The 15,894-nt window shown below is 44.1% G+C and overlaps 1 protein-coding gene across 2 annotated transcripts; it reads left to right on the plus strand.

Moving 5' to 3' along the window:
- The first annotated feature begins 5,136 nt into the window (after positions 1-5,136).
- LOC148809457 (uncharacterized) lies at positions 5,137-15,130 on the plus strand. Of its 2 annotated transcripts, XM_088909255.1 has the most exons (3): positions 5,178-5,608; positions 6,764-6,829; positions 13,018-15,130. In XM_088909255.1, the coding sequence occupies exons 1-3, from the start codon at positions 5,197-5,199 to the stop codon at positions 14,775-14,777; spliced, it is 2,238 nt and encodes a 745-aa protein (XP_088765381.1). In that variant the 5' UTR covers positions 5,178-5,196; the 3' UTR covers positions 14,778-15,130. The 2 variants fall into 2 exon arrangements, with proteins under 2 accessions (XP_088765382.1, XP_088765381.1); XM_088909256.1 differs by lacking the exon at positions 6,764-6,829 and having other exon boundaries at positions 5,137-5,608.
- The last annotated feature ends 764 nt before the right edge of the window (positions 15,131-15,894 follow it).

Consider the following 15,894-nt stretch of genomic DNA (forward strand, 5'->3'; position numbering starts at 1 on the left):
TGTTTAACTTGCAGGCTGAACTGAAGCACTACTGCCGGCGGGAGGTTGCAGTTCTAAGAGACGGTTGTGTCAGGTTCAGGGACGAGGTCATGACCAGACAGACGTGTGACCGAGTCGGGCCATGTGTGCGTGGTGTGCATTGACCCCTTCCAGTTTGTGACCATCGCTAGCGTGTGCATAGCCACGTTCAGACTTGTGTTTTTACAGGAAGAGATGATCGCATTACTGCCCCCATATAATTACCACCATCAGCGAAAATGATTTTCTACACCCAGCATTCAGTGGCTTATGTACATCGAACACACAGAGCACATTAAGATTCAACACGCATTAACCACACCTGGCGCGTTTAAGGTCGGCCCGTATTTTCTGGATGGTTATGCTGGAATTCAAGGAGTGCAGACTGCTTTTGAGTTCAAGGGGTGCTTTTTTCACGGGTGTAGTGTTTGTTATGGTGAAAATGATTTTAATCTGGTGAGGAATACTACTTTTGGCTGGTTGTACAGAAAGATGATTTTCTCGAAATGAGAGGTTTTAACATGCGTATTTTGTAGTAGCACGAGTTCAGAGACATGCTTGTTGAAAATGGAGACTTGCGGAAATTTCTCACAGCTGCTCAGTTACCAGAGCCCCTCCAACCACACGATTCGCTTTTTGGGGGGAGAACAAACACCATTTGCTAGCATTACACAGCGAAGCCTGGTAAAAAAATTAATTACTATGATTTCACCAGTCTGTATCCATTTGTGAACAAAACTAAAAAATACCCAGTGAGTCATCCCAAAATAATTTATAACAACTTTGAAGATTTGAAAGGGTATTTCTGTTTAGCAAAGGTGAAAGTTTACCCACCCAGACGGTTGTACTTTCCTGTTCTTCCAACCAAAATGGACAAAAAACTTGTTCACACTGTGTCACACATGTGCCGAAACAAAACAGAGCAACCCCCGTGCGCACTGTGATGAAGATTGCGCGTTGACTGGCGTGTGGTGCACTCCGGAATATACCCCCTATCTGGGGTATAGGGTGGGTGAAATTGACAAGATTTGGCATTTTGACGAGTCCTCACACGATCAGACTACATCAAACTGCATCTGAAAGGAAAACCAGGAGCTGTGGGGTTTCCAGTGTGGTGTACTGATGCCGAGACACAGCAAAGGTATAATGAGTATTATGAAAAAGAGGGTGTCCGCTTGGACCCTGACAACATTAAAAAGATCCCGGCCAAAAGACAGCTCTCAAAAATGGCCTTGAACAGCTTATGGGGCAAGTACGGGCAAAGACCCAATTTACCACAGACCACCATTGTGAGAAACCCCGATGAATTGTTCAGGTACTTATTTGCGCCTTATTATGAAGTGTCAACTTCTGAGTTTATTGATGAAAACACAGCATGTGTCACCTGGAAACACACTAAAGACCGCTATATAAGCCAATCCAACACCAACATTTCCATTGCTAGCTTTACCACTGCCTATGCCTGATTGGAGTTATACACATTGTTAAATGCTTTGGAAGACCGCTGTCTGTACCACGACATGGACTCGGTCATCTTTGTGAGCCGCGAGGGGGAGTGGAATCCAGAACTGGGTGATTATCTGGGGGAATTGACCAATGAAATCAATACTGACAGAATTTGTGTCAACAGGGCCCAAGTCGTATGGGTACAAGCTGTCAGGAGGGAAAGCCTGTTTAAAGGTATTACGCTCAATGTGAGCAATTGTGAAAAAGTTAACTTTGAGAGTCTACGGGGCTTGGTTTTTGACTTTGGCGTTAACCCGTATGATGAGGGCATGGAATTTAAACACATTTCTATTCAGCAGTCGGGGATTGTGTGTGTTAAAAAGGACTGGTGCATCGAGACCCGGACATTTAAGAAAACGGAGAGGTGTACGACAAGCGGGTGCTGCCGGAAAATTTTACATCGCTGCCATATGGATATTAATATGATGGATGTCAGGTTAAAGTACCCTTTTTCATGCATTTTGTCAGGACCTTCGAACTGTGGTAAAAGTTATTTTATAAAACAGCTCTTGGAGAGCGGTGATGCCGTTTTGACGTCGCCTGGTGTTACAGCTGCTGGCGGCCTCTTTACTCGGAGTTGAAATCTCCACACATTCAATTTATAGAAGGTCTACCGACGTCGTTTTCGGACGATCAGTTACTGCTGCCTCATAAAGTAAATTTGATTATAGTTGATGATTTGATGGAGTCTGCGTGTGAAAATAATGAGATAGAAGAGGCTTTTAGCAAATACGTACACCACAGAAACCTTAACAATTTTGTGTATTGGAACAAGTAATAGGTTTATTCCATGCTGAAGAAAAGAAGAGAGAAAACACCTGAAGAAGGCTCCATGGCCAAAACATTGTGTTTTCTCTCTTCTTTTTTTCAGCATGGAATAAACCTATGACTTGTTCCTTTGCAGCCTACGCATGCTGACGCAGCTACCCACCTGAACTACTAATTTTGTATATTGTCCAAAATGTGTTTTGTCAGGGCCGGAAAAGCAGAACCATCACATTAAATACAAAGTACATGGTGCTGTTTAAAAACCCTATAGAGATAAACTACAGATTACAATGCTGTCCTGACAGATGTACCCCGGTAAGGCCAAATTTGTTCTGGAAGCGTTCGAGGATGCTTCTAAAAAACCTTTCGGTTACTTGCTGGTGGATTTAAATGCAGACACCCCAGTTGACTACCGATTGAGAACAGGTCTTCTCCCCCCAGATGTACCCATGGCTTATGTATTATTTTTGTGTGTTAAGTACCTCCACATTTTTGTTGTAATAGTTCTGTTAAACTTCTGTACCACACTAGCCTTCACATCGCTGACTGTAACAAAATGTTCAATATTCTCACGTTTGAGAAAATGTTGGAAGGTCCTGTTAAGAAATTCTTTTTGCTCGTCCGTTTGTAGCTTTTTAGGAGCACAGCCCTGTTGGAGTGTATTTTGAAAGCCCCTGTCACAGCCCCTCCAGACTTTGTTTTCAGTGGCACAGCCCAAGCATATTTAGACAACATGTCTATACATGTTAAGATGTAACAGAACCCATCATTGACCTCGCTGTCAGTCCATATTGGGCAGCAGCATCCTGTTCCTCTGAAATCCCACTTGTGCAGTGTATAAGCCCGATGACCAGACAGCCAGACTGACACCTGGCCACGGCTGGACTCACAGCCCTCACCAGACTCCCCCTGCCACCCTAACTCCCCCATCCCTTAGGGGTATAATAGAGCGCTCACACCCGCGGCAGTCACGATCGCCTACCGTAGACGCTAATACGCACTTTTATACTGTAGCGCTTACAGGTTCACATGGGTATGCGCCCTTGCCTCTGCCGCCTCAAGTCGGCCCCCCACCGTCGGGGACTTCGAACCCAGGCCTCCAGCATCACTCAACAGGGACCCAGCCAGTTGAGCTAAAGGGAAATCTCCCGTCAGCCTGACGGCTGCGGTCCCTCTATTCACAGGGAAGGGCGCCGATGTCACCGCGCTGGTAAGCCAGCTCAAACAACCTGCAATGGTGGCCGTATGCGTTACAATACATATATTTATAAAACGAGGGGGACCGCAATGGCGGACATTTGGACCCAGAGGCACCGGACCACTTGGGAAGGCGGGACATCACAACTCATAACGACACACCATTGGCTCAGGACGGGGCGGGACATCCCACACATAACAGTCTCCCACTGGTTGAAAAAGGGTAAAAAAGTTTGATGGAAGGTGTCGCTTCTCACTGCTCGCAGGGGCAGCAGGCCATGAGGTGGCCAGTGCGGCCGTATGTGAAGAGGACGTCCTTGGGGCGGTTCTGGCAGATGTCGCAGGGCTCAGGGGTGCTCAGGGGGAGACGCGCGGCCAGGTGGCTCTCAGGAAGCTGCTCCTGACCAAGGGAGAGGGAGGGGAGACCAGGCTTTCCTGGTATTGGGACATGGATGTGTCTTTGCAAGAGTCGGAATCAGGTTGACAGGGGAGCAGTATGGGGGGAGAGCAGGGCTCAGCTCCTCACAGTGAGTGCACTTCCAGCAGCCCTGATTGGCAGCAGGCCTCAGCTCCCTGTGCCCAACCACGGAAAATCAGCAGCTGCTACAGTCCGTGAAGAAAACCTCCATTAAATAAATATCTCACGTTTCTGAATGTTTTGGATCATTTGGTTAGTAAATCTTCAACGTGTTTCACTCATGTTCTTGTAAAGAAACAAACTGCAGTGCATTTTTAATTGAAAGTCAATTTATTTTAATGTTGAGATTGGCCAGCATACTATACACACAGCCCGTCTCCATTTTTATATGCAAATCCGGTCGTTAGTTTCCCATTTCAAGCCCCCATAAATAATGTACATTAGAAAAAGTTTCTATATTCATTATTCCAAAAGCAAAAGACCTCCAAATATGAAAAGATGCACTTGAAAAGCACAATGAATAAAAATATACAGGCCGAGCCCTCTATAACTAGCAAACCCAGATTGATTCGCCCACGTGATTTCATTAGGCAACGTACTGCTTCAGGAGTCTCAATGTCCTCATCAAAGGAGCCATCACCCAACTATTTCTAAATGTAAGAATATGGAAGCTGTGCGTACCTTATTTACCTCCTTTTTTGTAAGATGCAACTAGGTTACATGCCCTGATGTTATACGCACTCTCGTGTGTATTGTACTGTATATACGGTTTAATAATAATTGCTTACACTTATATAGCGCTTTTCTGGACACTCCACTCAAAGCGCTTTACAGGTAATGGGGACTCCCCTCCACCACCACCAATGTGCAGCCCCACACTGGATGATGTGACTGCAGCCATAGTGCGCCAGAACGCTCACCACACATCAGCTATCAGTGGGGAGGAGAGCAGAGTAATATAGCCAATTCATATATATGGGGATTATTAGGTATCACTGTTGCAACAAAAATGTTTAAAAAAGAAGTCAGTTATTCAAAATTACTATATATTCTTTTATTTCTGAAGCCCTTTTACAACTGTCTTTGATACATTTAACTGTGAAAAGTCGGCGGCGATTTGGCAATAACAGTCCACAGCGCAGAAGCCCCTTTTCTGTTTCATAGCAACAGTCGCTATGGAAGCGCAGCTTGACCCGGAACTCGTCTTTGTGGGACGAGTGATCAGTTCCTGTTTTCTCGCTGTGTGTGCAAACAAACTCAGAGTCACGGCCGCAGCACTTCTCGCCATCATGGCAAATCGACCCTGTAGAAAAATGGCGAGTTGTGTGTTAATTCTGGAAACCGAACTTCACTCTTTCATGGAGGTTTTACTCAAGTCGATCGTACATGAAGTGTCAGAGGTTTTCAGAAACAGGATGTCTGACTCCGAGGACGAGTTTCAAGACAAACTCCGCGGCGTCGGCCGGGTTCTGGTGCGACGGGCCGTGCTGAGAATCACGCAGTGTGTGGAGGACAGTGTCGGGGGTGAGATCGCGCAGATGAAGAAGGAAAACGAGAGCCTGAAGTGCAGATTGCAGCTGTGGGAGAAGGAGCCGGGGGCAGGAGGAGATCGGGGACAGACAGATCGTGTTGGGCACACGCTTCCCCGTGAAGTCACTGCAGGAATAAAGGCAGAAATGGACACGGAACCGGAGCTGCCAGGTCAGTTCAATGACGGGTATGAAGTCTATTTCTGTGTGTTTAAAAGGTGTCTTTATCTTCCTCACTGTCGTGCGTGTAGTGGCAAAGATCTGTGTGATGTAGCAGCTGAGTTCTTTTCTGCAAACTGAGCTGTAGTTGTCTGGTTAGGGAACTGAAAACAGTAACAGGGCTGAAAACACGTTCACACTTACATAGACTCATATCAGGGGTGTCAGACTCTGGTTAATGATGCTCCAGTTTAGGCGAGGCTGAAGTTGGCTTCTTAATCGCGTTTTTCGTTCCACCTTCAATGCCGCTGCTGTGGTGTTATGTTGCCTTTCGCTTGTAGATGGCGCTCCTCGGTCAGTACTGATCCGGGTGGAATACTGTAGACGTCCTCGGTGAAAAGGAATATCCAAATAAATAGTGACTGTTCAAATTCTATTTATGTATGGAATATATTTCAGAAACTCGAACACCAATTTAAAAAACTCACAATAACACAAAACGTGCCCTGGGAAAAGGTGATTGCACTTTCTGCTTATTACTACGGGCCCTTCCCCCTGATTATAAAATCATCTCACAATTCTGACACCGAGGTGTGAGAGACAATGTTACAGATTGTCAAACTCCTGAGGCAGAAGAACATTTGCTGTACCATTTTTAAAGTACGACCCTCTGAACATGGCATGAGAGAACGCATTGGGGAAAAAAAGACAGCGATTTCTGCTCTATTGCTATGGCCCATCTGCCATGTTTTTCTTACACCCAGAGATGGCTCCACAGCTGAAACGTTGTGTTTTCTTTCTTCTCTTTTCAGCAGGGAATAAACCTTTACTTATTCCTTTGTAGCCTACACGTGCTGACACAGCTCCCCACCTGATATCTAACATTCCTATAATCTCAACTATGAATGTCCACTGTGGGCTTTTTTCCCTGATTATTTATTCTGGCATTGAAGCATATTATTTGTCATACCAAAGTGTCATAATCACTGAAAAAATGTTTTTTTTTCATTCAGAAAGTAAGACAATGACAAATCACTATGAATTGCAGTTAGGCTGTCCTGATCTAGATTTTCTATATAGTTTAACATGCCATGTTCAGAATGGCACACCAGTGAAGTGTCATAATTACAAATGTACATGGTGAGTGATTTTGTCTCTCTTACCTTAGCCAGCAGCCGTACCACTCTGCAACTCACAGCTGGCAGCCCACTGAAACTCAGCAGGTGTGAGGCTGGTCAGTACCTGGATGGGAGACCTCCTGGGAAAAACTAAGGTTGCTGCTGGAAGAGGTGTCAGTGGGGCCAGCAGGAGGTGCTCACCCTGCTGTCCATGTGGGTCATAATGCCCCAGTATAGTGACGGGGACACTGTAATGTAAACAGGCGCCGTCCTTCGGATGAGACGTAAAACTGAGGTCCTGACTCTCTGTGGTCATTAAAAATCCTAGGGTCTTTCTCAAAAAGAGTAGGGATGTAACCCCGGCATCCTGGCCAAATTTCCCCCTGATTTTACCAATCATGGCCTCCTTATAATCTCCATCTATGAACTGGCTTCATTACTCTGCTCTCCTCCCCACTGAGAGCTGGTGTGTAGTGAGCATTCTGGCGCACTATGGCTGCCGTTGCATCATCCAGTGTGGGGCTGCACATTGGTGGTGTTTGAGGGGAGTCCCCATTACCTGTAAAGCGCTTTGAGTGGAGTGTCCAGAAAAGCGCTATATAAGTGTAAGCTATTATTATTACCTTAGTGTCGCAATATTCAGATGTTTTGGTGATGAGGAAGCAGGGACAAAGCAAATCAGCAGAAGGGGCGTTATTTTCTTGGCTATAAATCCTCAAATGCCTTGTTCAGAGGGTCATAGTTAAAAAACGATACAGTGAATTTCTTGTACTTCATGATTTTCATAGTCTGTTACATTGTGTCTCACACCTCAGTGTCAGAATTTTTAGGCTATAATCGGGAGGGAGGGCCACAGCAATACAGCAGAAATTGCAATCATTGTTTGCCAATGTGTTCTCTCATGCCATGTTCAGATGGTCATATTTTAAAAATGGTACAGTAGAATTTCCTGAAGTTCTCTCATCTTTCAGTGTCAGAATCTTGAGACGTTTTTATAATCAGGAGGGAGGTTCATAGCAATAAGCAGAAAGTGCCATCGCCCTTTGCTCATCCTCAGTTAATCGTATATTCTCATATGTCATGTTCTAAATGTCCCATTTAAAACTGCTATATTAAAATGTCATGTAAAATGCAAGATTTTGAGACTTTTAATGACCGGAAGGCAAGGTCGTGGTAAATATGCAGAAAGTGATAGTGAATTCACGTTTTGCCTTTGTCGTATTTACTCGTTGTCTAACATGCCAGTTTGTGTTATTGTGAGTTTTGAAAATTGTTTTTCGATTTTCTGAAATGTGTTTCATACAAAAATGGAATTTGGACAGTCACTATTTACTTACATATTCCCTTTTACTGAGAATAAGTACAGTAATCCATCCGGATTAGGACATTTAAAAAAGACCGTAGAGCGCCATCTACAGGCGAAAGGCTACATAACATCACAGCAGCAGCATTTAAGGTGGAACGAACAACGCGAAAAAGAAGCCAACTTCAAAGGAACAAGTAATAGATTTTTCCATGCTGAAAAAAAGAAGAAAGAAAACACAACGTTTCGGCCGTGGAGCCTTCTTCAGGTGTGAGGCTGAAGCCAACTTCAGCCTCGTCCAGTTTAGATAGAAATATGCTTTAAGCGGGCCATACCATAAATAATCTAAATATTTACAATCGGTTCAAAGTTGTTGTTTTTTTCCCGCATTGTGCTGTAGGATTGGTATTTAATTATGGAATGCTTTGTTTTGAAATGCAGTTAGTAATCGGTGCCTCTTTTCTAAATATGTAGCAAACCTTTCTCAATACCTTCTGAGAACGGGACTTTATTGAGCCACGATTAATTGAAATGTGGTTGCGATTTGTGTAGTGGACAGTTATCTGTTGTGTTGAGAAAAAATATTTTGTGGCATCTAGTTCAATTACAGGGAAAAAGGAAAGAAAAATATTTCCACCCTCGCTATAGAAACGCTCGATTTATACCACGTTCTGCGGGAACCAAGACGCTGCCCTTGTGATCGCTTATTAAGTGGCTTCAATCCTTACTAATAACATTGTCTCATCTTGTCCAGCGCTTCAAGTGTTGCAAAAGCAAGGAAAATGTATCCCGACTGTACAGTTTTAAGTGACTAAGATACTTCATATGTTCTATCAGTCGGTGGTAGCGAGCGCCATTTTCTACGCAGTGGTATGCTGGGGCCCTGGGATTAGAGCAGTGGATTCTAAAAGGCTGAACAAGCTCATCAGGAGAGCAAGCTCTGTCATTGGGTCTGACCTGGACCCCTTGGAGGTAGTGGCTGAGAGGAGAATGGTGTCCAAACTTGAGGCTATCATGGACAACATCTCCCATCCCCTCTATGACAGGCTTGCAGGAATGAAGAGCACGTTCAGCAATAGACTGATTCATCCACGGTGCGACAGGGAGCGCTACAGGAGGTCATTCTTGCCATCTGCCATAAGACTGTACAACGCATCCACCTTGCGTCTGGGCAGAGGCAACATTGACAGTGACCTGTTTCTGGACTGAACGCATCTACACATTTACTGCTACATCTGTTCTCTTTCTTTTTCTTTTCCCGTTTACAACCGTTTTTTGTGCAATATATGCCAGGGACCTGTGCAATACATTTATATCTATATCTATATTTACATCTATATTTATATTCATATGTGTGATACGATTTTTCTGTGTACTGTTCTGTTCTAGTTTGTTCTTTGTGTGTCCGGACTGTGAGTAACTCTTGTATTGTATTGTATGTATTGTACTATTATTATATAATTCGTTACACTGTGGCTGTGTTGTCTGTGTTAAGCTGCTGTTGCACTGCAATTTCCCTCACGGGATCAATAAAGTATCTATCTAAAAGGATTGAAAAGCCGAAAGGTGGAAAGGTATTTAGGCTGTGCCTTAGCCAGAAGCCATGTCACCGTGCCGTTCACAACTGGCAGCCCACTGGAGCTCAGCAGGTCTGAGCCTGGTCAGTACCTGGAGGGGAGACCTCCTGGGAAAGCACAGGTTGCTGCTGGAAGAAGTGTTAGTGGGGCCAGCAGGGGGTGCTCACCCTGTGGTCTCTGTGGGTCCTAATGCCCCAGTACAGTGACGGGGACACTATACTGTAAAAAGGCGCCGTCCTTCGGATGAGACGTAAAACCGAGGTCCTGACTCTCTCTGGTCATTAAAAATCCCAGGGTGTCTCTCGAAAACAGTAGGGGTGTAACCCCGGCGTCCTGGCCAAATTTTCCATTGGCCCTTACCAATCATGGCTTCCTAATAATCCCCATCTATGAATTGGCTTCATCACTCTGCTCTCCTCCCCACTGAGAGCTGATGTGTGGGGAGCGTTCTGGAGCCCTATGGCTACTGTCGCATCATCCAGGTGGGGCTGCACACTGGTGGTGGTGGAGGGGAGTCCCCATTACCTGTAAAGCGCTTTGAGTGGAGTGTCCAGAAAAGCGCTATATAAGTCTAAGCAATTATCATCATTGTTTGTTCGCTACTTCACACTTTTTATAGATGTTCTCTTAACTGCTGTTCCTGGGGGCGTCACGGTGTTGCGGTTATTATTATTGTGCCTCACAGCACTTGGGCCCTGGGTTCGATTTTGAAGCTGTCTGCATGGAGTGATATTACATGTCTGCAATCTGTTTGCACGCTCTCCCTGTATTCCTGTGAGTTTCCTCCCACAGCCAAAAAGACATTCTGATTGGTTAATTGGCTTCTGTGAAAACTGACCCATGTAGGATATGATCACTTTATTGCCCATACATAGGGCTAGGCATTATGGCTAAAAACATTATCATGATAAAAATTTTCATATCAGTCGATATCGATAATTATCACGATAAATGTCAAATCATTATTTCTTTCACGTTTAAAGGCAGATTTTTTCTCCAGAGTGAAAGTTGACGAATCCAGACAGTTAATTGGTAAATTAAAACAACTCTTTATTTTAAGAACACAACAAACAGCAGAAACATTAAACAAATCTGAGGTAGAGAGTATTCAAGTCTTTTTTATGTAAAAATATGCATGAGTAAAATTTACAAAATAAATATCTAAATAGAAAAATTAAATACTACAGTGTGATAAAACACACATAGAAGATGGCTCAGACAGACTGCAAAGTTTAAAGTGCTCCATATCTCCAAATTACCGAAGTTGAATGACCTTTTCTGTCGACGATGTCATCGTCCTTCGAGCTGGTCGTTGGCAGCACTACATTTGCTTCAGTGTTGCTCATTTCTCCGCTCTGACTACAATCCTGTCAGCCACCACCGTGTGGGTAAACAACACCACGTTAGCTGCCCAGTCTGCGACACGCACGCGCACTCGCGCAGTATTTTGTGCGTACGCGCATATCGTGCGCAAAGCATAAACATATACAGTATATCGAACATTTATCGAACTTTTGTTAAAATTATATCGAGGAAAATTATATCGCGATAATTATCGTTATCGAATTATCGCCCAGCCCTACCCATACACAATTTCTTGTATCAGGAATTTGTTTTTCGCATACCCCAGCTTGCTCTCCATGAGACACACAGACGGGGAGAGAGAAGCTTGGGGTCAGAGCGCGGGGTCAGCCATTTATACGATGGCCTACAGCCTTAGTGGGACCCAGTTCGGGTTCTGGTAGGTGGTATTGCAGTATCAGAACACTGACCAATAGATTGTTGAAAAAAAGTTTCTTCCCCCAAGCAGTCTGCATCATACACAGCTCAGATTAGCACCTGCACTTTAAGGACTTTAAGGTACTGCACTGTTTGCACTATGTCCTGTCTTGGCTGTATTATAACGTCTATTGTGTAAATTTATTGTGCATGTCTGTCATTTATGCCTATTTGTTTTTTCTCTAATGTTACTGCATACAGCTGGATGAGTAAGCATTCCAATATACATGTTGTATATGGCAAATAAAGAAATCTTGAATCTTGAAGTGTCTCTCTTACCCAGCCAGCCTGTAATCTACACTCCTACAGCCCCAGTGTCTCTCTTACCCAGCCAGCCTGTAATCTACACTCCTACAGCCCCAGTGTCTCTTTTACATAGCCAGCCTGTAATCTACACTCCTACAGCCCCAGTGTCTCTCTTAACCAGCCAGCCTGTAATCTACACTCCTACAGCCCCAGTGTCTTTCTTACATAGCCAGCCTGTAATCTACACTCCTACAGCCCCAGTGTCTCTCTTAACCAGCCAGCCTGTAATCTACACTCCTACAGCCCCAGTGTCTCTCTTACATAGCCAGCCTGTAATCTACACTCCTACAGCCCCCAGTGTCTCTCTTACCCAGCCAGCCTGTAATCTACACTCCTACAGCCCCCAGTGTCTCTCTTACCCAGCCAGCCTGTAATCTACACTCCTACAGCCCCCGGTGTCTCTCACCTGGCCAGCCTCTATTCAGAGAGAATCTGTGCTATGTTTTTGCATTCCAAGAGAAAACGTATGTTGTGTCTCAAGAGAGATTAGACAGGCTGTACAAACTGGACAGCTCACGACAGTAGCTTGTGAAGACAGCCTTTCTTTCAGCAGCTGTTGTCTCCAGTTGAAATCCTACACAATTGTCCAGTTTCATAAGGATCCACTCACTTCAGTGTCCTGGTTGTAAAGTCATCAGGTGTCTTCTGCCAACTGATCTGGTGACTAATAAGGTCACTGGAACATTCTCCAAAACATTACAAGTGCATAAAGTTTCCTTCTTTTTTTTTTAAATCTGAAGTTTTAATTTTGTTGCAGCTGATTTCTCGATTACTGTTAGACCCGCTTTGCTGGTTTCTGTGATTGAGTAGCCGCTGGGACTGAGGTAGGTGCTGGTGGTAAGAGCTTTACAGAGAGAAAACTCTCCTCTCCATGTGTTGACAGTGTGTGAAACTGCACCTACCGTGGTGCTGTGATTGCAGGCTGTCTGCATCTCAAGTCTAAAACTGGGTGGTGGTTCTCCAGGATGTGTACTTGTTCAGAATTCAGTTTGCCAATTTGATGATGTGTAAACTAGGATTTATGATTTAACCACAGATTTGAAATTTATCGAGTATTGGATTCACTGTTTTTTTTATGTTGCATGGAATTTGAATAATTGGATGCAGTGTTGTAATATTGACTCAACAGTAGAAACATTATTGTGTTTATTCACTATCATTTTACCTTAATCTTGGAATATAACAGAATATATATAAACATACTTATAATATCTGAAGGTAGGCAATTGTTAACATTTGTTCAATGTTATCTGAATTATGTTTGTTTTAATATGCAGGTACTTTATATTTGGTTTTGACCCCGACTCAAAGGTCTCATTCTGTTGTCCTATGTTTGCAGGGTCAGAGGTCAGTGCTCTCCCTGATGCTGGGGAAAGGGCTTTTCTTGGACAGCAGCTCAGTGAGGAGGAGAGGGGCTCCAGTCTGATGCAGGAGACAGAGCTTACTGCTGCAGAAGGGAAAGAGACACTCAGTGCGCAGCACACAGAGAGTGGACAGAGTAGTGATGATCTGGACTCTGTGCCCAGGATGAAGACCGAGACTGAGAGCGGGACACCTGGACTCTCAGTATCTGATGACTTTGCCAAGAAATGTTTTAATCTGGACATGAAGAATGTTGCAAAGCAACATTTTAATGAACAGAAGTCTGTGTCTGCACAAGAGCTCAAAGAAGAGGAAATGGATGGTTTAAACCTTGCAGAGCAGGACATGCGTCCCCAGTTGATTTACACTAAAGAACAGAGATGTGATGTTGATGGCGAAGAGGACATTACTGAGTTACAGCACGCAGAGAGGGGTCAGTACAGGGGGGACTTGCAAAGAGAGAAGCCACAGAGGGTCAGGAAGAGTCAGCCCAGGCCTTCCACAGTTGAAATGGAGAAACTATCACCACAGCACAGACAGCAACAGCATTTCTGTCCGTTAAACACTTCAGATAGCCACCAGAGGATCCCTGCAGGAGTGAAACCATTCAGCTGCAGTCAGTGTGGGAAGAGTTTTAGCCAGTTAGGCAACTTAAAAATCCACCAGCGCATTCACACAGGAGAGAGACCGTTCAGCTGCAGTCAGTGTGGGAAGAGTTGTAGTACATCAGGCAACTTAAAAATCCACCAGCGCACTCACACAGGAGAGAGACCGTTTAGCTGCAGTGAGTGTGGGAAGAGCTTTAGTTCGTCATGCACCTTAAAGAAGCACCAGCGCACTCACACAGGGGAAAGGCCGTTCAGCTGCAGTCAGTGTGGGAAGAGCTTTAGTAATTCAAGCCATTTAAAAACTCACCAACGCATTCACACAGGAGACAGACCATTCAGCTGCAGTCAGTGTGAAAAGAGCTTTATTGAGTTAAGAAAATTAAAAAGGCATCAGCTGATTCACAGTGGAGAGAAGCCTTTCATCTGTAGCCAGTGCGGGAAGAGTTTTATTGATTTAACACGATTAAAAAGGCATCAGTTCAGTCACACAGGAGACAGACCATTCAGCTGCAGTGAGTGTGGGAGGAGCTTCATGGATTTAACCCAATTAAAAAGGCATCAGCTCACACACACAGGAGAGAGACCGTTCATCTGCAGTCAGTGTGGAAAAAGTTTTAGTCAGGTAGGCACCTTAAAAAACCACCAGCGCACTCACACGGGAGAGAAACCATTCGGCTGCAGTGAGTGTGGGAGGGGCTTTATTGATTTAACACAGTTAAAAAGGCATCAGCTCATTCACACAGGAGAGAGACCATTCAGCTGCAGTCAGTGTGGCAAGAGTTTTCGACAGCTAGGCAGCTTAAACACTCACCAGCGCACTCACACAGGAGAGAAACCGTTCGGCTGCAATCAGTGCGGCAAGAGTTTTAGTCAATTAAGCAACTTAAAAACCCATCAGCGCACTCACACAGGAGGGGAACGGTTCAGCTGCAGTCAGTGTGGGAAGAGCTTTATTGATTTGACACAATTAAGAGGGCATCAGCTCACTCACACGGGAGACAGACCGTTCAGCTGCAGTCAGTGTGGGAGGAGTTTTAGACAGTTAGGGAGCCTAAAAAGACACCTACATGTCCACGAAGAACAGATGCTGTTCAGCTGCAGTGTGGGAAGAGTGTATCAAGAGGTTTAAAAATCCATCAGTGCATGGATCGCACACAGAAGAGCAGCTTAAAAGCCCCAGGGAAACTTTTCTTGCAACAGATGGGATGAACAGCTACAGAAAAGGCTCAAGTTGTACATGAATTTATTAATGTTTTTTTTTTAAATCATGAAAAACTAAGCCAGCTGTTCTAATCCAATGGACAATTGTAATTTACCCTACAGTAAAGTATTACTGGTCGTCTGTAAAATGAGAAGATTTAAAGCAATGATGCATTTGAGATAAGTTACTTTTCTCAACATCTGTTGCAACCTTGTATTCATTGACAGTTTTATGAGCCTTGTTGTAGAAATGTAAAAACTAAACCAAAGGTTTCCTCCTCCTGACTGAGTTCTTTGACCTGTATGTTGAAGACTTCACCCTTTTTATGACAGAATAATTGTAATTTCAATAATTCTACAGCCTTTCTTTGAGATCAACACCATGGGTGTTATTTGAAACAGGTTTAGCTATTTCTAGAACAGTAAAAAACAAATGATTTAATGTGCTTCACATTGTTTGAGCTTCACCACAGGTAGCTTACAGTACATCACATCTCACACTTCAAAGCAAAGCAAATGGTAAATTTCACTGTGTGCCAAAACAGACTAAATGTCATAGAAAATAATGATTGATAGTATTAAGATTATAGAAATGGGGGGAGCCAGTTTGGTAGTTAGATTTAGTTTCTTGAGAAGACCAAGAGTATTGGCTTCAGCAACATGGCTGGGCAGCTTGCTCCCCACTCTCACCTCCCTCTGTGTAAAGAAGTGCCTGCTGATATGACTACAGGCTCACCCGCTGTGTCTTGAAAGAAGACAGGTTATCAACTTCAACAGCCAGTGGCTGGCCAGACCAGGGCCATTTCCAAGACACGAGTCAAACCCAAACATACATTCACATCCTTTCACATTTTCACAATTAATGCAACATGGAATATCTAAGTTTAAAAAAAAAACGTTTTTCCCAGTACTTCGACTCACCACGCGTAAGGGGTTGAATACAGTAAATGACACTGTTCTAACATATGGGTAAACAGGTATGCTCCTAACTGTATATTTCAACATTAAAACAGAATGCAGACTCTACAACATGAAGGTCCTGCTGT

Source organism: Atractosteus spatula, unplaced genomic scaffold (genome assembly GCF_055471065.1).
Source record: "Atractosteus spatula isolate fAtrSpa1 unplaced genomic scaffold, fAtrSpa1.hap1 Scaffold_13, whole genome shotgun sequence".
NCBI lineage: Eukaryota > Metazoa > Chordata > Actinopteri > Semionotiformes > Lepisosteidae > Atractosteus > Atractosteus spatula.